The sequence below is a fragment of the Myodes glareolus genome, chromosome 3, assembly GCF_982192425.1.
Source record: "Myodes glareolus chromosome 3, mMyoGla1.1, whole genome shotgun sequence".
NCBI classification, from domain to species: Eukaryota; Metazoa; Chordata; class Mammalia; order Rodentia; family Cricetidae; genus Myodes; species Myodes glareolus.
Window position 1 is genome coordinate 52,124,255 of NC_142028.1, and position 22,909 is coordinate 52,147,163.

General features: G+C 45.0%; 1 protein-coding gene across 9 annotated transcripts in view; it reads left to right on the top strand.

The window, feature by feature from the left end:
• Foxp1 (forkhead box P1) overlaps positions 1 to 22,909 on the top strand; it is a 608,309-nt gene that overhangs the window by 441,394 nt on the left and 144,006 nt on the right. For all 9 annotated transcript variants that reach the window (XM_087904462.1, XM_087904472.1, XM_087904468.1 and 6 more), the window contains one exon: positions 17,144 to 17,320. In XM_087904462.1, the coding sequence (XP_087760588.1) occupies positions 17,144 to 17,320 (177 nt within the window). The remainder of the gene's footprint in view (positions 1 to 17,143; positions 17,321 to 22,909) is intronic.

Sequence of the window (22,909 nt, forward strand, 5' to 3'; positions counted from 1 at the left end):
CCTGTCGGCTATGAGTCAGTGGCAAGTTGCTGTGTCGTTTGGTTCTTTGTGGATGGAAGATCCAAGCCCTTTTGTTCACCCAGAATGTTCTGAGTGACTGAAGCCCTGGGCTGCAGTGACTTCTCTGTGGCTCCCAAGCGCATAGTGAAAAGTTACTTGAATGCCGCTCGCGGTTCTAAGCCTCAGAGGGACAGGACTTTGCGATATACAGTACAGTGGTACGAGTTAGATTATTTTGATTCCTAATAATGTTTGTTTGTTGGAACCTGGGTATGCAAGTTAGAACTGAAAAATCCTTACATTTTAGAAGTGACTTTTAAAGAACCTTCATGATTCTAGTGTGGCCCAGGAACCTGTCTTTTCAGCAGGCCATCAAATGTTGAAAATGTGTCACGGGCAGGTGGTGGTGTCCTGCTTGGGCTTTACCTTTTTTTTCGTAACTCAGTCACTCCTTTCCTCCCTTTACCTGTGTTAATTATGGCATGGGTTCCGGGATTTATTCCTGTCCTTGCTGTTAAGAAGACACTAAGGCACAGGAAGGTTTAGTCGCTTGACCAAACTCATACAGCTACCAGGTATAAAGAGGGACTTGGGTCCAGCCACAGTGACTGGTTGTCACTTAAACACCCTGCACACTGCTTCTGTAGAGATATGCTAATGTGTTAGAAAACAAAGTCACCCGATTTTAGACTTGTAATAATTCTCTCAGGGTCAGTAATTCCCCCAAATTCCCAGCGAATCATTATTTCTTCATGCTTGCAGACTCAAGTTCAACCATATGCTAAACTGTGGTCACCGGGAGTTCCAGAGGTCACTGTCACTCCCTGAACATGGCTGTAAGCACAGCTATGCACCAGACAGGCACAGTTTGGTTTTTAATGTTTTTTCGGTTCTTAATTCAAGCAGGGTCCCACTGTGTAGCTCAAAATCAGGCCCTAACCCTAACCCTCTTGCCTTGGACTTCGGAGTGCTAAGGGTGTCAGGCATGATTTTGTTTTGATTTTGGTTTTAGGATTTTACTTTTATTTTTAATTTATGTGTGTTTGTGGGGAGGGGTTTTGCCTTGAATTCAGTGCCTGAGACCTGAGGCATCAGATCCTGCGGAACTGGAGTTGAGAGGTGTTTGTAAGCAATCAATGTGGGTGCTGGGAGTTGAACCTGTGTCTTCTGCAAGAACAGTGTGAGCTCTTAACTGCTGAGCCATCTAGCCAGCCTTGCCTGGTTTGTTTTCATTTTCTTCTTTAAAAAAAAATCAAAAAACAAGTTCTTTTAATTCTTTGAGCAATAGCTCCCCCCCCCATCTAGTTTTCTATTGCTGCCTTCCAGATCTGCCATAAGGATAGGCTCTTTTCGAAATATGTTCACTGTGCAGTAGCTTTTGAGCTAGAGGGAGGGATAGCACTGTAGAAAGCTAGTCTGGCCTGTGTGCTGCTCGGGTGCCATCCTCAGTGGAGGAGGGATGGAGGAAGGAACCAGAGGGATGAAGAAGGGACAAGTTACTTTTGAGTTTACCCCTTTTACATTTTTAAGAAGGAATGTGTGTGTGTGTGTGTGTGTGTGTGTGTGTGTGTGTGTGTGTGTGTGTGTGGTGTCTGTGTTGTACATATCTTTTAGTGTGGGTGTTTCTAGAGGCCAGAGATTAACGTTAAGGATCATATTTGATCACACTGCTTTCTGGAGACAGCTTCTCTCACTGAACCTGAAACTTACCCATTGTCTTTAGGACCAAAGGCCTAGGGGAACTCCCTGTCTCCCTTCCCCAACACTAGGATTGCAGACACATGTCTCATGTGTGCCCTTTGTATAGGTTCTGGAGATTGAAGCTTAAGTCCTCATATTTGCATGGAAAATACTTTATAGACTGAGTCATTCCCTAAGCCCCTTCAATATCCTCTAAATGTGCCTTGATTTTTCTTAAATTTTCTGCCATGCCAGCCAAGTAGTTCCATTTCCACCTAACAGAAGAACGCTCCATCCATGCCCTATGGGGTTCAGAGGGCATGCACTGGTACCATTCTTGCAGGACCATGAACACATTCTCTCTAGCCGTGTGACTTTAGACACAGGTTCTAAAGCAGTTTAGAACCAAGGAAGACCCCGAATTGGCACTCAGGAATTGGATAATTGATGCCCTTAATTCTTTATCAGGTGTTCCCGTCAGTACAGTCATCTCCCTCGGCTGGCGCGCTCTCTTTGCTCTTACCAGCTGCGTAGATTCTCGCGTGCACTGTGCTAATAGTGTCAGTTCATTCAGCGGCCACTGCACCAGGCCCTGAACTGAGGACTTTATGTGTGTGTGCATGTCAGAGGGTCTTTACGGTGTCATCTCGCTCTCTGTTGTCATCTGTCAGCTGCATAGCGTGCTGCCTCCTGGAACGGTGAGAACTCAGCGTGGTGATGAGTCTTCACTGCTTAGTGCTTGCCTGGTGCAAATACTCAGCAACTGCACAGTTGGGGTGGCGCGATTTTTGTTGTTGATTGCAAGTGATCGGCAGAGTTCTGCCTGGCCTTGAAGTTGCTGTGCAGCCCCGGGTGACCTTGAGCTCCTGGTCCTCCTGTGTACACCACTCAGTGGCTGAGATTTCTGTCACATGTCACCATGCATGGTCTCCCTGGAGCTGAGGATCAAACCTAAGGCTTTGTGCCAGCTAGGCATTAACTCTACCAGCTGAGATACCCCCAGTACTTTTGAAATCCTTGTCTTTATCCTCAGTGATCAAAGCTCAGAGCAGTTTGAACAATGTAGCTATTTAACAACCAGCTCTGCTGGTGGTGGTGGTACATGCCTTTAATCCCAGCACTTGGGAAGCAAAGACAGGTGAATCTCTGAGTTCGAGGCCAGCCTGGTCTATAGAGCAAGGGCCAGGACAGACTTCAAAGCTATAGAGAAACCCTGTCTTAGAAAACCAAAACTAAAACCACCACCCCCTTCCCCCAAAAAACAACAAAAAAAACCCCTAGCTCCACCACTCTATACATTCATTTGTGTGTTTATATATGTGCATTTTAATGTATAATTATAATAGAGTGTGAGAATATACAATGAATTCAAAACCAGAGCTGTGCCAGACGTGGTGGCACATATCTTTAGTCTTAAAAGCGCTGGAGAGGCAGAGGAAAGCAGACCTCTGAGTTTGAAGCCCTTCTAGTCTATGTAATGAATTCCAGACTAGCCAAATAAAAATAGAAATTAATTAATTGATGAAGAAGAGGATGAAGGCAGGTCTGGGGGAAAGGCTTAGTGAGCAAAATACATGACATCCAAACATAAGAACCCAGACTCAGGTCCCCAAACCCACATGAAGCCCAGTGCAGTAGCAAGCATTTGTAATTCCAGAGCTGTTCTGCCAAGAGGGGAGGCAAAGACAAGAGAAGCTCTGCAGGTTCAAGGGTCACATAACCAGGCATGCTCAGTAGAAAAACAACAGAGTCCCTATCTCAGCTAGAAAGCAAGTCTGACACCTAAGCTTGCTCACTCGGCTGCACATGTATGCTGTGATGCACGCGTACCCAAACTCTCTCACGTGGACAGAGGCAGACAGACAGACAGACAGACAAAGTATGAGAGGGAGGCGGAGGGGGGTGGAGAGAGAAAACAAACAAAAGGCTGGACCAGAGAACGTCTGTCCCTGAAAGCCAGACCACATGGGTCCAGAGAGGTAAGTGAAGGCATAACTTAAGACATATGTCTAGGTGCAGCAACTGCTACTGACTGGGTTTCAGAGAAAATTGTGAATTTCAAAAAAAAAAAAGAAAAGAAAAAAAAAAAGAAAAGAAAAAAAAAAAAGAAAAGACAATCTGTGTTCTTAGGCTTGGAAGAAAGCATAGTTGGTAAGTAAAATGCTGGTGAGAACTTAAGTTAACCCTCAGATCTCACATTTGAAAATAAGTTGAAAATATTTTCAAAGCCAGGAGTGGAGGTGTGCACTTGTAAACCCAGTGATAGGGAGGCGGAGTCAGGCAGATCCCTGGAGCTCCTGGCCAGCCAGCCTAGCCTATTTGGTCAGCTCCAGACCAGTGAGAAACTCTCCACTTAAATAAAAGGTGAGAAATAGTCCCTGAGAAATGACATCCAAGGTCTGGGCTCAGCACAGACACCACAAACAGACACAGGTTTATACACTCAAACACATGCGCCTGTGATCTTGTTAGTGCTGCCTTAGGAAAGGAAGGTTGTTTGTTTGTTTGTTTCTAATTTAAATTCTTTAACTTGGCTAGGTACGGTGGTACACACCTTTAATCCTAACATTTGGGAGGCAGAAGCCAGTGAATTTTTGTGAGTTTGTGGCCAGTCTGGTCTACACAGTACGTCCTAGGACAGCCAGGGCTATTTAGAGAGACCCCGCTTCCGATAAATAAACAAACAGATGAATAAATAAATGAATAAATAATCAAGTAAGTAACTAAACATAGAATTTAAATTTTTTGAAAATTGCATCCTGTGCTTAAGTCATTCTAGCCATTTTCCTCTTCCTGTGCCCTACCCCTCCCTCTTCTTCTGTATCTGGTTGCTCACAGTCACTCACACACAACCTGCGGAGTCTGCTTAGTGATGCTCTTATGTACATGTGTTTAAGGATGACCACTTGGGAGTGCATAACCCATCAAGGGTTTATCATCCACCGCCATTCTCCCTCTCTCAGCAACCAGTGATTGCCTGTAGCTCTTCATCTTGGGGTAGAGCTTGTGAAATTTCTCCCATCAGCTGGTGCTGTCACCATGCATGTCTTGCTTGGGCAACCACGTTGTTGAGATTTCCTGGGTACAGCCTCCCTGTTTCCACAGCGTCATAGTTCCTGGCTCTGGTAATCTTTTCACCCCACTCTCCTGAAGTCTTTCTTCCACATGGCGGTTGTGTTGTTGGCGTGTCAGTTGGAGCTAGGCCTTGCCAGAGCTCCCGTTCTTCACATTTCGACCAGTTGTGGATCTCTATAATGGGCCCCAGATCCCACAAAAAGAAATTTGGCTGAGGCAGGATGTGAGACACACTCACCTAGCTCCTCCAGTTACTCTTCAAAGAAGTCCAGTGTGCTGGCTGCTTGTCCCAGATGGTTTGAAGAGAGCCCCGGGGAACAAGCAATGGTCTTGACTGCATCTCTGTTCCCCAGAGCAGATGGGTGGAACAAGGTATCAGAGAGGCGAGCACACATGGGAGGAGAGCTGGGGATACCTGGCCTGGTGAGTTTTCACAGCAGGAGACTCTAGGTAGCTGCTGGGGTCAGAGCAGTGTTGTTCTCCTGGGCCTGAGAGTATCATCAAACTCTGCTTTCTGATAGAACTAGCTTGCCAGCAAAGACAGGTGTGATGGAGATGGGTGTTTGGTGGCCTTGGACACACAGGCCTGTGACAGTCACTCTAAGCATCCTGGGAATGGGGAGACTGGTTGGGGGAAAAAAAGGGTTTTTGTTTTGTTTTGTTTTATTTTCTGTGGGGGAAAAAGACTGTGAAGTTAAAAAACATGCTACTATAAAAAGGCCTTTTCTCATCCCGAACCCAGAAGGAACCAAGGCCACTCCTGTGTTTTGGGCTCCCTAAGTCATTGCCATCTTTGGGCTAATCAGTGACCTTGTACAGTTTGAATATCTAGTTCTCTGGAGACAATGTTTGTTTGTTTTTGTTTTTCGGCCCTGGCACACAGTCCACTCGTGACCTTGAGCTAGTCACATTTTTTATTTTCCTACTTTGAATCAAGAATCATAAAACTTTCCTCATCTCCCTAAGGATGGCAGACAACTGGAGATGACACAGCAGGGGGTAGCTGACCTCAGAGTGCCTGGGGGTGGGGACCCACTCAGGAGCAGCTTTACTTCAGCCAAGTTCTCTGTGTGCAGCTGGGTGGCTGAAGTTCCTTTCCTTTTCCTAGGGCCCCTTGGTTATCTGTGTCTGCGGTGCTAGGAGTCGAACTCAGGCCTTTTTGAGGCAAGCACTCGATCTCGGAGGTGAAAGCTCAGACTCGGCCCCTAAAGGGTTACCAGATGTGAGAGAGAGAGAGAGAGAGAGAGAGAGAGAGAGAGAGAGAGAGAGACAGAGACAGAGACAGAGACAGACAGAGACAGAGAGACAGATTGGCTTCTCTATATAACCCAGGCCATCCTGGAACTCTCTATAAACCAAGCTCATCTGTAAGGAACTCAGGGGACGCACCTGTCTCTGCCTCCCAAGTGCTGGGATTAAAGGTGCATCTACCACTGCCCAGCTCTGAGCCTCCATTGCCAAATGCCACTGCCGTTTTCAGGCCAGGAGACAGGGTGTTCCTCCTTTCCTGCAAATGCTTTCTTTTCATCACCAGTCTGATTTGGGCAGCTTTTTTCTTCTCCTTGTTTGTTGGTTTTTGTTTGTTTTCTTTTTTCTTTCTTTTAAAGAATGATTTATTTTTATTTTATGGGTATTGGTGTTTTGCCTGCATGTGTTCTGTGTGAGGGTGTCAGATCCCCTGGAACTGGAGTCACAAATAGTTGTGGGCTGCCGTGAGGGTGCTGGGAATTGAACCCGGGTCCTCTGGAAGAGCAGCCCATGTTCTGAACCTCTGAGCCATCATCTCTCTAGCTCCCTGTTTGTTTTCTGTCTCTTCTAGCATGTTACCTCTAAACCATTTTCACTCTTTGCATTTTCGTTCCTTCTCTTCTTATTCTTTCCCTTCTCCCTTCTTTCCTTCTGTTTCTTCATTCAGATTTTAGGCAAGAGAAAGGCCTTTGGGAAGCAAAGCCTTCGCAGGTGTTCACTGCCTCTTCACTGAGTGTGTGTGATTCATATTACAAAAAAAAAAAGGAATCTCTCTCTTTTTCTTCTCTCCCATTCCACCGTGTGTGTGCGTGTGTGTGTGTGTGTGTGTGTACAAGAACTCTGTTTCTTTTCGAATCACGGAAAATCCAGTATACTTTCAAACACACCTAGAGTCTTCAAACTTCGTCATTAGCCAATAAGAATCTGTGACCCCAAAAGATGTGAATCTTTATTAGTCATAATGAATTGCTGGGACTCAACCTCATAAAAAGCGCTAGTCAAAAACAGGGGTTAATATCAGGAGTTATAGATCCTTTGATTGATTTATCCTCACATTTGACCCCTGTATTTCCTGTCTTGAGCACTAAAAAGGGTTTGTACCATTTATTCAGTACTTTTTTTTAAAAAAAAGCAAAGTCTGGTCTTTAACAAGGGGATAGCAGGACTTCATGCCGCATCCAAGCTCACATTTATTTACCCGCTTCATGTATATTTTACTGTGTGTGTGCCTGGTGTGCACACGACTCTGTGTAAGGTGTCATCTTTCTTCTTTGACTGTCCATCTTCTTTTTTTCTTTTTTTTAAAATAATTTGTTTATTTTTATTTTGTGTGCATTGGTGTTTAGCCTGTATGTATGTCTGTGAGGGTGTCAGATCTTGGAGTTACAGTCAGTGCTCTTAACTGCTGAGCCATCTCTCCAGTTCTCTCTCTCTCTCTCTCTCTCTCTCTCTCTCTCTCTCTCTCTCTCTCTCTCTCTCTCTTTCTCACTGAACCTGGAATTTGCTGTTTTGCCTGGGCTAGCTTGACTAGTGAACTCCAGGGATCCTCCTGTCTCCAGTGTCTGGATTTCAGACTTGAGCCACCACACTTAGCTTTTGTGTTGATGCTGGGGACCTGGCCCCAGGTCCTTGCACTTGCCCACTGAGCCATCCATCCACCTCTCTAGCCTCCCAGCTCACAGTTTAGGTGGTTCCTAATAAACTTGAATCCTGTGTTTTGCCCTAATGATCACATTGCCTGAAGTCGTAGCCCCCAGGCTGTGATCTTGTCCAACTCTCATGAGTTCAGCAGGCTGGGGCTTGGGCAATGCTGAAGTGGAATCTCTCCAAAGACAACTCAGGTGCAGGAGCCTTGGCGCGGGTGACTCAGAGTCTGGCACTGGCTCCAGTGAAGGGCAGCCAGCTAGTGTTCCGACAAGGTGGTTATAGGTTCCTGTGTCCGTAGGAGGAGAAGGATGGGCTGGCATGTTTCTTCTTTCTTGCTGTCTTTCTTAAGAGACTTCAAACAGACTTCCTGAATGTTTATAGCCATTAAACTTATTTCATTCAATTTTGCAAGATCATAGATTGACCTTTTTTTTTTTTTTAAGTCTCATGAAAATTCTTAGTCTTTGGCGGGAAGTATCCTCTGTGTGCCTTCCAAATAGAAAAACATTAGTCATAATCGCTGGTGAATACAGGGTATGTTGACCCCTGCTGCTCCCTAGCTCTCCATTAGGGGTGTGGCCTGTAGCAGAACCCTCCTCCTGTCTGGGCCTTCTGATCTCTCTCCAGGTGTCTGCAGTTGAGCCCTAGTGGCCCTCTGGTTCCAGCATTAATGCTGGTGAGCTGCTGTGGTGGCAAGCCCGCCTCCCATCCTCTCGCTTTCTTCAAAATAGAATAAAGTCAGACACAAATATCACTGGCCATTTTCCATCCTAATGGCATTCAGGCGAATAGATGGCTAACACAGAGCAGTGCTCCCCGCCTGTTCTGTTCCTGTATTTGGAAAATTTGTTCAATTCTGAAGTGGAAAAGATAAATAAATAAAGTGAGGGATGTACTCAGTGATTGTCACCACAATGCCTGCTCTGTGTGTGGCATAGTCAATATGAAATCAAATCAGTACAGATGTATGCGGTCCGGCATGGAAGAGTGTAGTGCAGAAGTGCTGGCTGGGGTGGGATCCAAGAGTGGTTTGGGTACCTGGAGATGCCTCCTCTCCCCCTGTGACCTATGAACCATCTTCTTCTATATGTAGGATACTTTTTAACTTTTTGTGTGCTGCCCCACCCCTGCCTTTTGAGACAGGACAGGATCTCACTCTGTTACCCAGGTATCTTGGAACTTACAGAGATCTGCTTGCCTCTTCCTCCCCAGGACCGGGATTAAAGGCATGGGCCACCCTTCCCAGGCCTCTTTGATTATAACCCAGACAGTGTCAGGCTGCTGCTGAGATGCAGTCGGGTCCTGATTTTCATCATGTCTGTCTTCATACTGTCCCTTCACCTCCTTTGCTTTTTAAGAAACCCATGCAAGGCTGTCCCATCTAATGATTGACTCTGGATGCCTGTGCTGAAATCTTAGGGTACTTGCCCCAGCTGTCAGGACTGAGGAAGGGGCTGCTGAGAGAATCTTAGGCCCATCTCCAGGTGACTAAATTAACAGTGTCCCAGTTAATCTCAGGCTGTACTCTGCTCCAGCTGCTTCTAAAATTTGTGTCTGCTGGTTTGATGAAAAGTAGCTGTCTGGGATCCATATTCCTGTTTGAGTATAATAGATTAGACCCAGACAGTGTTGGGCTGGTTTGAGGGGTTTGTGGGAGACTATTATACGACTGTTAACCACCCAGACTTGTAGAGAGAACATTTTATTTCATTTGGGCATCAGTAATAGGACCTCATGGTTTGTTGAGGACCTTTCTTGCTCTGTGTGTCTCATACTTACACAGCCACCTGGATGGTTGGCTTTCCTTGGACATCTAATATTTTCCAGTCACTAGAATGCTGATGTGAGATTAGCCTTTTTTCCCAAAGGCTCCATGTGAAATACACCATCAATGTTTTGAAAGATCTAGTGTGGAGGAGTAGGCAAATGATCCAGTCAGTACAGTGCTTTCTCTGGGGACATAAATGACCTGCGTTCTGTTCCCCATCACTCACCGTAAAGCTAGGCAAGATGTGGGTGTTGCGCTGGGGAGGCATAGACATAGTGACCCCTGAGGCTTGCTGAATCTGTGATCTACAGGTTCAGTGTGGATACCATGTCTTCAAAATAAAGAAGAGAGCTGGGCAGTGGTGGCACAAGTCTTTAACCCCAGCAGAGGCAGCCAGATCTCTAAGTCTGAGGCCAGCCTAGTCTTACAAAGTGAGTTGCAGGACAGCCAGGACTACACAGAGAAACCCTGTCTTGTACTCCCCTCCCCCTAACCCCCCAAAAAAACAAAACAAAAATAAAGTGGAGGATAATTGAGGACATTTTATATAAATCCATGGTCTCCACATATACCTGTACACATAAGCAAACACACACACACCACACACACACACACACACACACACACACACACAAACACAGTAGTTTGAAGAATTTGCTGCTTCTGACTGCTCTTGACTCTGTAGCCCCTGCAAGCCATTGTGGTTTCTTTGCATTCCCTCCTGTGCATGGCTCCAAGGGAGATGGAGAGATGAGTTTCCCACAGGCTGCCTGCAGAGCACTGTCCCCTGATGAGCGCTAATCTTTAAGGTGATTCTGCCAACTATGCCTAAAAACAGGAGGTGAGTGGGGCAGGTGGGACTGGCTTGCTAGTGGGAACTGTGTGTGAAGAGGGCCAGAAAGAGGTGCAGTGTTGGATGCAAGATGTCTTTCCTTCCAAACTTCTCATGCTGTTTAAAAAATGTGTATGGTTGTTTGTCTATAAGTGTGTGTGTGCCACATATGTGCCTCGTGCCCATAAAGGTCAGAAGAAGACAGCAAACCCCTGGAATTAGAGTTACAGATGATTATAAATCACTGTGTGGGTACTGGGATTCAAACCTGGTTCCCCTGGAAGAACAGTCAGTGTTCTTGATCACCCAGCCATCCCACCCCAGCGTGTGCAGTGGCTGTTACTAGCCAGTGAAAATACCTGAGGAACAGGTTTTGCCTTGAGGGGTATGGAGAATCCAGAGAAGAAAGTAGAGGAAAGGTGACCAACTCTGACCTACTTCTAAAAGCTATGAAAGGGGAAAATTCTCAGTGTAGACAGTAGATTGCCAAGTCACCCTTGGCCAGTCAGGTGCACGCCTTTGGTGGGTTTTGTTTTATTTGTTTTTTGAGGTCCTGTGTATTGAACCGAGGGCCCCACGCATGCTAGACAAATTCTCTGTAAGTGCACTAGACCCACGCCCACCCCCAAACCCCTCACCCCTGTGTAAGATAGACTCTCACTGTGGTAACACTGACTGGCCTAGAACACCCTATTTTGCAGTCCTTACCTTTAACAGGTTTTCAGTAAGTAGCCCAGACTGGCCTTGAGTTTGTAATCCTCCTGCCTTAATCCACGCAGTAGCTTGGATTACAAACCAGGTCCTGCACCACTGAGAGGCTGTCAATTACTTGATGGAAACCCCAAATACTCAGGAGTTTACATCCAGTTTCTGATGCTTTCAGCTTTTGAAGCACATGGATGTGTTTCTTACATTCCAGTTCCTTTTGAAAAACATATAGATGGTTTTGAGCTTCAGGATCGGCTAATTCACAATCCGCTTGCCTGTTAACTAAACTGAAATTGTCTTGAGGAAGCTGACTTTTAAAGGATAGGCTTAGAGAATAATTTCCCTCAAGCACAACAAACAAAACACAACTTAAGAAGCACAAACAAGCGGAGAGCAGACCTGGGGACAGAGTGGCCGAGTCACCTCCCATAAAAGAAGGGACCGTCTAGGAAGCTACTGTTAAAAGTTAAATCCAACGTCATGCACATGTGTGTCAAATATTGCTCTTTTGACTTTTCCCTACTCGCTTAAATGGTTAAAATCTCTGCTTGTTTTATGAATTCAAGCAGAGCAGATGATTGTCCAAATTTGGCCTATAGTCTATTTTGTGTGGGCACATGACCCAAAACTTTCCAGGCACCTTTTTTTTTTTGGAGGACCTCCAGGTGTTAGACTCATACGATGGACCACTAAGCGTGTTACGTAAAATCTCGTCTAAAAGTTTCTTCCTTCCAGCTTGCTTTACGTATGTGTGTGTGCTTGCAAAATCTTTATTTTATGTAAACATGTTAGTAGCTCTTTAAAGGTGGTAAACATGTTTTTGAGTACCGGCTACCTTGATAAACATGCTAAACATAGGATTACCTGGCCCTTCGTCTAAGCACCTGCTATGAACCTGAGACACATGCCGGAGTAAAAGATCCTTTGTAAGAAGCAGGTGGCACTCGTTTACTTCAAAAGGGAAGGTGTTGTTGAGAAGGGGACCATCTTGAATCCAGAGAATGAAGACATATTGCAAACGCCCAGGTTCCAGGTTGCTATGGAAATATAGCCAGGCAAAGTAGCAACCCACCCCATAGTTTGCAGGCTCTGCGTAGACACTCAGAGATGGCGGTGGACCTTGGCATCTCTGATCCCTTTTGCTGATAGAGAAGGGTCAAAGCCAAGCGGCAGGCAGGCAGTCAGTCCAGGTGAAGGTTCTGCGCATGTGCACTCCCATTTCTGTAAGTTCACAGGGCTGCTTCTAAGTACAGAGGCTTTATCAGCTGCTTCTGCGGGGTGACACCCTCCAACTGAGCCTTTATTGTAACCCGATCTCAGTGCTCAAATACAGCACAGAGTCATCCAGTGCCAGGCAATTGTCACATCTTTTATAAAGGAAGTGTTGATTCAACCCAGCCAGGAAGAGCCACCAAGAGTAAAAGGTCTCCAGAGATGGGATTGGGCCATTTAAGTTATTTACATTAGCGCTTAGCCTGGAACCTGAGCCAGGGGCGCTGTGTGCTAGAAAAGAGAAGCCCTTTGATTTATTCATGTCCTTGCACATGAGTGCTCTCACCTCTTCCTCTTCTTTCTTCCTCCTCATCACCCTGTGCTCTCCATCCCTCTCTCATGTATATACAGACACATATCCACATACTTAGTCTATTTCCAGTGAGTCTGGTTTTGTCTTTTAATAGTACATGGAAATCTTTTCTCCAGTTGTTACCAAGACACTGTTAGGAAAGTAAGATCTCTCCTTTCTCATTTCTCTGTGGTGCTAGAATAAAGATCATCTCCTGGAACTAAAGTACTGGAACCTAACTTAACGGTGTCAATTTGTATTGATGCATTGTGGGTCAAAATGGCTGTTACGTAAGTTTGTGGGGTAGTCTTTCCAAATCTTCCTCAGATCAGGTCAACCATGAACACAAACTAAGGTTGACCTTGAACTCCTGGTCCCCAACCCTCTGTGGTAGTTTGAAAGAAAATGGCCCCCAAAAGGAATGGTGGCACTCTTAGGAGTTGTGGCCTTGTGGAGGAGGTGTGGCCTTATTGGAGTAGGTGTGGCCTTGTGAAGTAGTTGTGGCCTTGTTGGAAGAAGTGTGACACTGTGAAATAGGGCTTTGAGGTATCATGTATGCTCAAGGCATACCCAGAAAGCAAGACAGTTTACTTCCTGTTACCTGCCAATGAGGATGTAGGACTCTCAGCTCCAGCACCACGTCTGCCTGCATACCACCATGATGATAATGGACTAAACTTCTGAAACTGGAAGCGAGTCCAGGAGTTGCCATGGTCATGGTGTCTCTTCACACCCATAGAAACCCTAACTAAGACGCCCTCTCCTCACCCCCTCAATCCTGGGATTACAACTCAAAGTCTGAGCATTAAAGGTTTGCAATCCCTTTTGTGGGCGACAACTTCAACTCCAGATGGCGGAAGTTTAGATAATATGGAATTTGTGCAAACACCCCTTAGTGTCTGGCTGTCAAAGCATACTACACATTCACATCAATTAAGTTTTAAAATTCTTGTTGGGACCCATTCTGGTTTTCAGTTTATTTTTTGAGAGTGGTATCCGCCCCCCGCCCTTTGGTAGCATATTCATAAGGCAAGAGGATTAACATGGGACATTTGTAACAGTTTTATACTCCGGTGATTTATTCTCTGTACTAATGTTCTCTCCATCCAAGATACTTGAAATGCCTTCCTTGTTTTTATTCACTTGCAGACCGAACCCCCAAAGCCATTTTGTCTGGCTCCATCTTGTTCCCTTCTATCTTCAAGAGGTTAAATGACGTTACCTTGGTAGATACACACGTTCCTACAGCCCTCTCTATGTTTCTGTCTTCCCTCCTTTTCCATGTGAAATGTGTGGGGAGCCTGGGGCTCATCATATGAGCAGATAGGTTCATATGGTCTGAAAAAGACATCACAGGGTTTGCAAAATAGCTCTGGGTAAAAGCCCTTGTTACACAGGCCTGAGGTCTTGAATTCAATCCCTGGAATGCACATAAAGGTGAAGGAGAGAACTGAGGTAACAAAATGTCCTCTGACCTCCACAGGTAGGTACGTACACCCATGATACACACAGTAACAATAATAATAATAATGATAATAATAATAATAATAATTTAAAAAGTCATCAGCTATGTAAGTCACTTTTTCCACACTTGAAACTCTCAGAGTAAACCTGAGGATTCCTACAGTTTTCTCCCAGTGTATAATGGCTATGCGGAGCCTGCTCAGTCAACATGATTTGCGAAGGAAACTCTACTGTCTTCTGACATGTATGTATGTGCTCATGAGAGTCACTGTGTATGCATGAATGCTTTTTTGTGAGACACATAATACCATCCCTTTAGCTGAGATGAGTATTAGACAGTATTGGTTCTAGAAACTTCAGTTGTTTAAACGCCAAAAGCTTGTTCTTCGAGTGTTTTGTGCATCCTGGGTAACGATGCAGTTGCAGTTTTCTGTGCCTCAGAACTGCACGCAGGTAGCCTTTCGTGTTCCTCTTGTATTTCTCTGCAGTATCTTTTTCTGTCTGCTGTGGTCCCACTCTCTGCTTCTACCTCACAGCTGGAGCCTCCTTTGGGGATTTACCCAGGACAGCCTTGTGGGAAGGCTCATGGTGTAGAATAGTGTCCTGTCCTGCATGAAAAGCCTGGGAGCTTTATGGGAAACAGCTAAGGGAATGTGGCTAGTAGGAGAGGCGTTGCTCCTGCAGGCACCTTGCACAGGGGACTATTTTTCTTATATGATATAAATGAAATCTTCACTCTGCCCACTTTGCCGCCTACACATGTACTGAACGTCTCCAAGGAGACAAGGAAACCCAGAGTCCAGTGATGGTGAATCCTCCACCAAGACAGCAGGCTGGAGTCCCAGGCAACTCTCCCAGGCGTCTTACCTTCCAGCTGCCCCTCTCAGACAGCACGGAGACAAAAGTGCCTCTCCTTTCCAGGCAAGAGAGCCTGGGCACTTCATATCCAGGGCTCTTGGGGTGAATTCAGTAGAAGGCGGCCAGTCTGGGAGAAGAGGGTGGCTGTAGTCAGGCGATGTCATAGGCAGGCTGCATGACTGAGGACAAGCTCTTTCCTGTGTCTCCTGCCATTTAGTGCTTCGGTTTGTTTGTGTTCCTCTGTGCCTCTTAGCGTGGAGGCTCTCCTCAGTCCTAAGAAGTATCCTAAACGTTCTTGTGACAGTCTTACCTTAGGAGCTCTGTTGAGTCAGCTTGTCTAAGAAGGATGCTCACCTTCACACACTCACCTTTTGTAGACGTCTGTTCCATGCAGAAATCCCTCCACTGTTTCTCATTCCCCTGTTCTCATAAGTGTAGCACATGGGAGTCCTAGCCTTTTGACCGTCCTGCCCTCAGCATTGCCATTGAGTTCTCTTACCTATGCACTTCCCTATCCAACTCACCTTGCTGATCTTCGCCGAGGAAGCCAGGACCATGCCAGTCCTTTATGGTCACTTTCCAAGTCCACATTATCAGAGTTTGTTTGGGGGCATTGATCACATCTCTGTGTGTCTCTTCCTTGAGGCACAAATAATATAAGTTGCCACATTAAAATATATATTTGGGGAGACTAACAAGGTGTTACAGTGGTTAAGAGCCCTGTCTGCTGTTTCAGGGAACCCTAGGTTCAGTTCCAAGTACCTACCCTATACCTCAGTCTCCTGTAACTTTAGCTCCTAGGGATCTGACACCCTGTCTATGCTCCATGTGACCTTCATACATGGTGCACATACATGGCGCGCGCGCACACACACACACACACACACAATCATTTAATCTTTACAAATTGTTTAAATGATATACATTCATTTTCCTTTTGTGTAAATATATCATTTTAAGAGCATCCTTTCTGACTCTTCATATGTGTGTTTTTGGCTCTCGTCTGAGTGGACCCAAGCAAGCTGACTTTTCTTGTGATTTTTCTAGCGCAGTGCCTGTACACCTCAGTTTCCTATGGCTTATCCCGCTCTCAGTTTCACAAAGGCGTGGTGACCTGCTATGAGCTTTATGGCAGTGAATATCTTTATTCTGGCCATATCCATTTTCTAATACTTCTTTCTTCACTTGAACTTTATATATATATTTTATATTTATATATATATAAAAGGTTACCTGACTATGTTGAACCTTTAAAGGTCTCCTCTCTGTTTATTTTGTCTTATTGCTAATTCATACCACTTCAATAACTGATACCTTGAAAGAGTCATTTAGCCTAACTAGTTTGGTTCTTAGTAAAAATCATAGTAAAAAATTTAAGATGACCCCAGGTCAAGCTTTTCTTTTGCCTCTGTCTGTTGGTCTATACAGGCAGCTCAGGCTGGACACAACCTCCGGGGATGACCTTGGACTTCTGAGATACTTTGGAGATACCATAGCCAAAAGTTTTCATGTTGGGAAGAAGAGCACCTACACATAATCAGTATACTAGGGACACACACACACATAAACGCTCAGCTGAGGATGACCTTGAACTTCTGACCCTCCTCCCCCGCCCCCCCCCCCCCCAGTTTCTACCTCCTAAGTGCTAGGATTGCAGTTTGTGCTACCATGCCCAGTTCACGTGAGAAATTGAACCCAGGGCTTTATGTGTGCTTGGTAAGCCCTCTGCCAGCTGAGCCCTATCCCAGCCCATAATGTCTTCCAGTGAGATCATTCCTTCTATGTGTCCATCTGCTCTAAGCGTTCTGTGGAAATAGTTGTTCCGATGGTGTATCACTTTCCTGTGATCCTAGCCCTTTCTCTTTATTTGGATGCAGGTGAGGTTAAAATATGTAAAACTTGGGTTCCCAAATTTCCCCAAGAAAAATCCAGTAGAATATAGTATCTCCAATAAGAGCCCTTCCTTGTCCCCTGAGCCTTAACTTTTCCTTGTCCCCCTGCCCCGGCCCCAGCATTCCTACTTACAGGTGTCATGGCAGCTATTTAGTGGGGATGAAGTATCTACTTACATAAGAACTATGTCTAAGACGTCATGGGTGATTTCACCAAATCAAAGGAAATGTAGACACATTCTGGGACGTTTTCTATGTTGACCGGCTAGAAGATTCATTGCCATTTCCTTTGCCTGGAAATGAGAAAGTGAATGTCATCCCTGAAGGGTTTTTCCCGAGATCCTCTTTGTGAGGGAGCCCCCAAACCTGTGTGATAACAAAACCTTTCCCTTTACTTTTCCTTGCAGGCCCTGCAGGTGGCAAGGCAGCTCCTCCTTCAACAGCAGCAGCAGCAGCAGCAGCAGCAGCAACAGCAGCAGCAACAGCAGCAGCAGCAGCAGCAGCAGCAGCAGCAGCAGCAGCAGCAGCAGCAAGTTAGTGGATTAAAGTCTCCCAAGAGGAATGACAAGCAACCAGCTCTTCAGGTAGCAATTCTTTTTCAAAAAATATTACTGTCATCCCTTTTTCCACGGCTGAGAAGCTGTACAGAGACAGATTATCAAGACCATTGCAAACTATTTGAGGAAATCATATGCACAATATGCCTTTTTAGTTTATGAGCTGAATGTGACATCATAAGAAAAATATCTATTTGACCTAAAGTTTTGGGGGTTTTGGGGAGATGGGTATTTTATGCCACAAGTTTTAATGTTGTGAGGAATTCAACTCTTAATTCAACATGCCAGGGGGCTCATGCATATATAAAACAGCACTGATCACACCCATCTATCCCTCCAACTTCACTGTCCCCCTTTCCAGGGTCCTGTAACCATTTTCCTACCTTCAAGTCGACTCCTTCTTGTTTACACAAATGGGAAAGAACAAACAACATTTGCCTCTCTGGGTCTAGCTAGTTTCATTACTGATACATCCTCCATCTTCAGCCATTTTGCTACAAATGACAGGAAGCTGTTCTTGGTGGATGTAGTGATGCCGTTATTGTTAATCCACTTAGCCAGTGATAGGCACATAGGGCAATTCCACGTCTTAGCTATCATGATTTGCGAATATATTATAAGTGTGTCAATATATTATTTATTTTCTGATGCTTTCATAAAACACCATGACTAAGGCAACTTCAGTCAATCAACTGCAGGATGAGTAGGTTTAGTTGGGCTTACCATTTCAGAGGGATAAGAGGCTATCATGGAAGGCTTGGCAGCAGAAAGCTGAGAACTCACATCTTCAGCCCCGAGCAGGAAACAAAGAGAATGATGTGGAATGGCACAAGGCTTTTAATCTCCAAGTCAGACCCCAGGGACTTAATTCCTCCAGCGAGGCTGAACCTCATAAACAGCGCCACCAACTGGACTGAGCAAATGCCTGCGACTGTGGGGCACATTTCACGTAACCACCACAACTGATTTCATTTCCTTTGGTTTACACCCAGGAGTGGTCCAGATAAATCATGTGATGGTTCTGGTTTTAGTTTTTTGAGGATCCTCATACTGTTTGAGGACCCTTCACCATCCTTTTCTCAGTGGCTAGATTAATTGACTTCCCCATTGACAACATGTAAAGTTCCTTATTCTGGAGACATATTTGCGAATCATCACTAGGGGTCAAGGGTGCAGAGATGTTCCTGACATCTCATCAGTTTTGGACCAAGGAAGCTGCTCACCGTTCCTCAGTGCCCAACGCATCCTCCACAAAGGAGTGCTCTTGAGAAGCTCCAAGTGTCCCCAGAGTCAAGAGCTTCTGTTTAGCCCCATATAGATGTCATGCTTCTGATATTATACCTGGTAATGAGTATAATAGAACACATGCCCTCCTTCTGTAGATGTTTGCAGAATGTTTCTGAATCATTAATTGAAAGTGGGGACCAATTTTTATGAAATGATAACAAAAGGAGATTGTCTCAACAACTTCTCCTTCCAGGCACATCGAGGCCAAAGGGTTAATAGAGTTGAAAGAGGAGTGAGTTCATAAAATCTAACTTGGATTTGGGTCTTGGAGTAGAAAATTGCAGTAGAAATTGCAAAGAAACTTGAGTCGTTATATTCATGCCCATGTTCAAGGTAGAAGATAGGTGTTAGGTGGCCCCACATGGAGGCTACGGACGGGTTTCTCGCTGCAAATTTTGGGACAACTTGGGAAGAGCAGTGGCACACTGTGTTAGCAGTTGGTGTGCGGTCTACGGGTGTTGACTTCTCCCTGTGTTGGGATAAATTAGTGCCAACTTCCAAAGTACCCTGCCCGGATTGTCCTGTCCTTGGTACGCCAGTTCTGGTTCTCCTGCTGTGTCGGGGAAACTGTCCCTCTTCCAAAAAAGTTCAACCTTGTAGTGACAGGTTCTTGGGCAAGTTGAACATCGGCGTGAGCTGTTTACAAACTCTTCCAAAGACAGCTGTTTGGTAAACTACCAGCAACTCGCACCCTCTTACCACGGCATGGACACGGGCGCGGGAGACAGTTATAATGAGGTGCCGTGCCGTGGAGGGCGGATGTCAGGTGTTATAAGAAGGGCTTTGTTGTGCAGATGTCTTAAGAACAGCTCGGGAGGATGAAATATGACTGTGTTGACCTTTCAGCTGTGAGCTTATTTGTCAGGATTCAAAGAAGTTGAAAGGATCAAACTGAACAGTTTCCGTAGTCAGTCTGGGAATTGTATTTCAGGGGTCAGCAGCGGAGGCCACATTGCAGATTCCATAACATAGCCAATTGTTGGTACATATTAAAGTACCAGGGCATCTCCTGCAGACAGAGAGGCAATTAAAATTCTAATTTATTAATGTATACAGGGAGCTGGCCCAGCCTGTCACTCAGTGATTCAAATGCCTGTCCGTACTTTGGCCTCCTTCTTGGAGCCTCTCACAGCCTTGAAAATACTAGGAGTCCTGCTGGATTTATTAGGCCTCTAGTACATTGGGAAAATGGCAATATAGTATCGGGAAGGGCATATCCATACTGCAGCTTTGGTTTGAAGTTTTTAAAACTATATGAAGATACTGTCCAGTCAGAGTGCTGTAGAGAGTTGGATGTCATTTATGAGTAAAAATGAACTGGATTTGCTTTCCCGTGTGTGTGTGTGTGTGTGTGTGTGTGTGTGTGTGTGTGTGTGTGTGTGTGTTAAACATATCAAAGATTGACACTGAATGTGTTATGTGTAATTCATTCTGGCTCCGTAGATCTTTTGTTTTGAGACACTTCATAGCCTTGGTTGGTTTAGAACTTGCTATGTAGGCCAGATTGGCCTCAAACTCCCAGAAATCCTCTTGCCTCGGCAGTAAAGGGTAACACCACCATCCCTGGCATTCCACCTTACTTTTTGAGACACAATCTCTCATTGAACTTGAATCCATCAATTCAGTCAGGTGGCTTGCCACTGTGCTCCGGAGGTCCTCCTGTCTCCTCCTCCCCAGACTGGGATTACGTTCACAAATCTCTGTGCCTCCTTGTCACATGGGTGCTGTGATCTGAACTCAGCCACTCATGCTGGAAGCCCTTCATCAACATGCTATCTCTCTAGCTCCAGTACTTGCAATTTTAAAACGTGGCATTTAGGGTAATGAGTAGAGGTTCGTCAGGGCTAACTAGATATGCAAAGTAAAGTTTCAGAGGGGTTCCTTTGGAGGATTCTGTATTTCTTCTTGACCATTAAGGATTTTGGCAGCCAAGTCAATGAGTCTGACATGTCGCATGTATGGATCATGACTAGGGCAATGGGATGACCACTGTGATGTGCCCTGTACTTCAGTCCATGTAGAATGGATAGAAGGAGAATGGCCATCATGAAGACTGGTCTGCTAGGATCATACTGAGTTGTTTTTTTCTTTTTTTAAGCCCATCAGTGGTAGAACTGACGTGTAGAAAATTTAGACCAATTTTTTGGGGTTGTTGTACATGTGTGCATGTGTGTGAATGTGTGTGCTGTCTTCGTGTCCTGACGTGTTGCTGAATATAGGGTCACTAGAATCCAGTAGGAAGCTTTATTCGTTTCGCTGGCCTTCTACTAACAGAAAGGAGTAATTGCTAACCTCAGTTACATGGTCTATCGCCTTGTTATAAAAGGATGTATGTAGATTTGGTGCTCCTCCGAAGAAATAACCTTGACAGAGAAGTCTATCCTGGCATGCCTTGTCCTCACTGGGCATCTCGCCTGGAGTAGCTCAGAAATAAAAAGGCAATCCTCCAGCTACCCTGCCCAGCATTCCCCTCTGATCTCCTTACCCTTTACAACTTGACAATCATAAACCCATGCTAGCAGATTTCAGATCTGCATAGAGGAAGGCTTGACGGGGAAGGAGGATTTGATCAGCTGAGAGCTTGAGATGGAAGGGAAGCAAAGGAAAAGAAGCTTTACGTCTCCAAAGATGCCATGGCTCGTACTTTAAACCTTTATCACACTTGCCCACTTCGTGTTTGGAAGCCCCCTTCAGTTTCACGGGCTGAAGAGACAAACAAAAGGAAAGGAAAAGTGAGAGGAGGCTACAAGTGGTTACTGGATAGAGACAGAGATCATGAGGCCAAGCCAGACTTCACCAAAGTGGGCTGATTTCACTATTAGAGAAAGGCATGCCGCAGATGCGTGCTGGTATCTACACTCAGCGCTCGAGTTCCCGGGACACAGCCTGCGGAATTGATGAAGAAGGCATGAGGCAGGTGTAGAGGCCACTTTTGGGGTCTTGTCCAGTATTCCGCGCATCATCTTACATTGTCTTTTTGCTTATGCTGTTAATTTGCCTTGCAAATTTCTCTTATGAATGATAGAAATGGAAATTGAGAATTGGCTCCATCCTAAATTCACAATCAGAATGATCTGAATTCATTAAATGCATTTTGGCGAACATTCCCAGAAGAGCCTCTGTGTGCTGGGTGCTGGGCGGGTGCTCATAGGACCCTAAACTGTTGACACAGACCTTGTCTTCAGAATGCTTCTGCAGCTATAAATGAATTAATTTGATTTTGCTCAAAAAAATTAGAGGTGGGTAAAAATAGTAGGCTTCCTTTTATAAATATTTATATACTTCTGAAGATTGCTTAAACAAGTGGAAGAAATGCCTAACGGTGCAGGTGTGTTCGTAACCCCCAAAGCAGGAAACTCTACTGGCTAGCAATTAGTTTGCAATAGATGAGCTATTTTTATTGATCAAATTTTGGAACCTTGACTGCCGTTTCTGGGTAGTAATTCCTTTTGGTTCTTTAAGCGTTTTACTTGCTGGCTGGAATACAGCCACTGGAAGGAAGTCAAATGACACAGTTTCTCCTCAGAAAGTAAAAGTATACGCAGGTTCCGCAGCGTGTGAATGGAGACAGAAAGTGAGCCTTGTGTGTTACTTTCAGTGGGAAGCTGACCACCGCTCCAGGCTGGCTGTAGATATGGTGAACTTGAAGCCTGGCATCTGACCAGTTCCCCTCCCCTCTGTCCCCTTTCCCTTTAAAGTTATGGGCTGTGCAAGACCCTGACACAGGGGGCTTTTTTTTTTTTTTTAAAAAAAAAAAAAGAATCATTAGTGAAATCTACTGGAGGACCAGGCCAGCCTTTGACTCAGGATTAGAAGGAGTCCTGCTTTGCGGTTAAAGCACAAGATTCCACAGGTGTTTGGTTTTGTTAGCCATTTTTTTTTTATTTGCAGTTATTTAAAATGTTCTTTAGGCAGCGAGATTTTTTTTTTTGTATTGCCTTAATGCCACATAGTATATATGTCAAATCATTTCTCTGTCACTCACTAAGGAATGATTTGCTAAGAGGAAACCCTTAAAGAAGCTTCAGTTTTCTGTTGTCCTAGTGAGATGGGATGGCCATGGAATGCCAGTCTATAAAAAATACCCCTGTGCACTGGGCTAGGAAATTAGTGATTCAGGTAATTGAATCATGTCCCTTGATGGTCCAAGTGAGCAATGCCTATAGCCAGCATCTCTGGTCTTGGAAACAGATCAGAAAAGTCAAAGCATTGGTCTCTTAATAAGATGTCTTCTGCACACCTTCAGAGAACCCCAAGTCCCTAAAAGTAAGTTTTGATAAGGAATAAAAAAAATAGAAATTATTTTTGAAGTATTTTCTAAATCTTCTA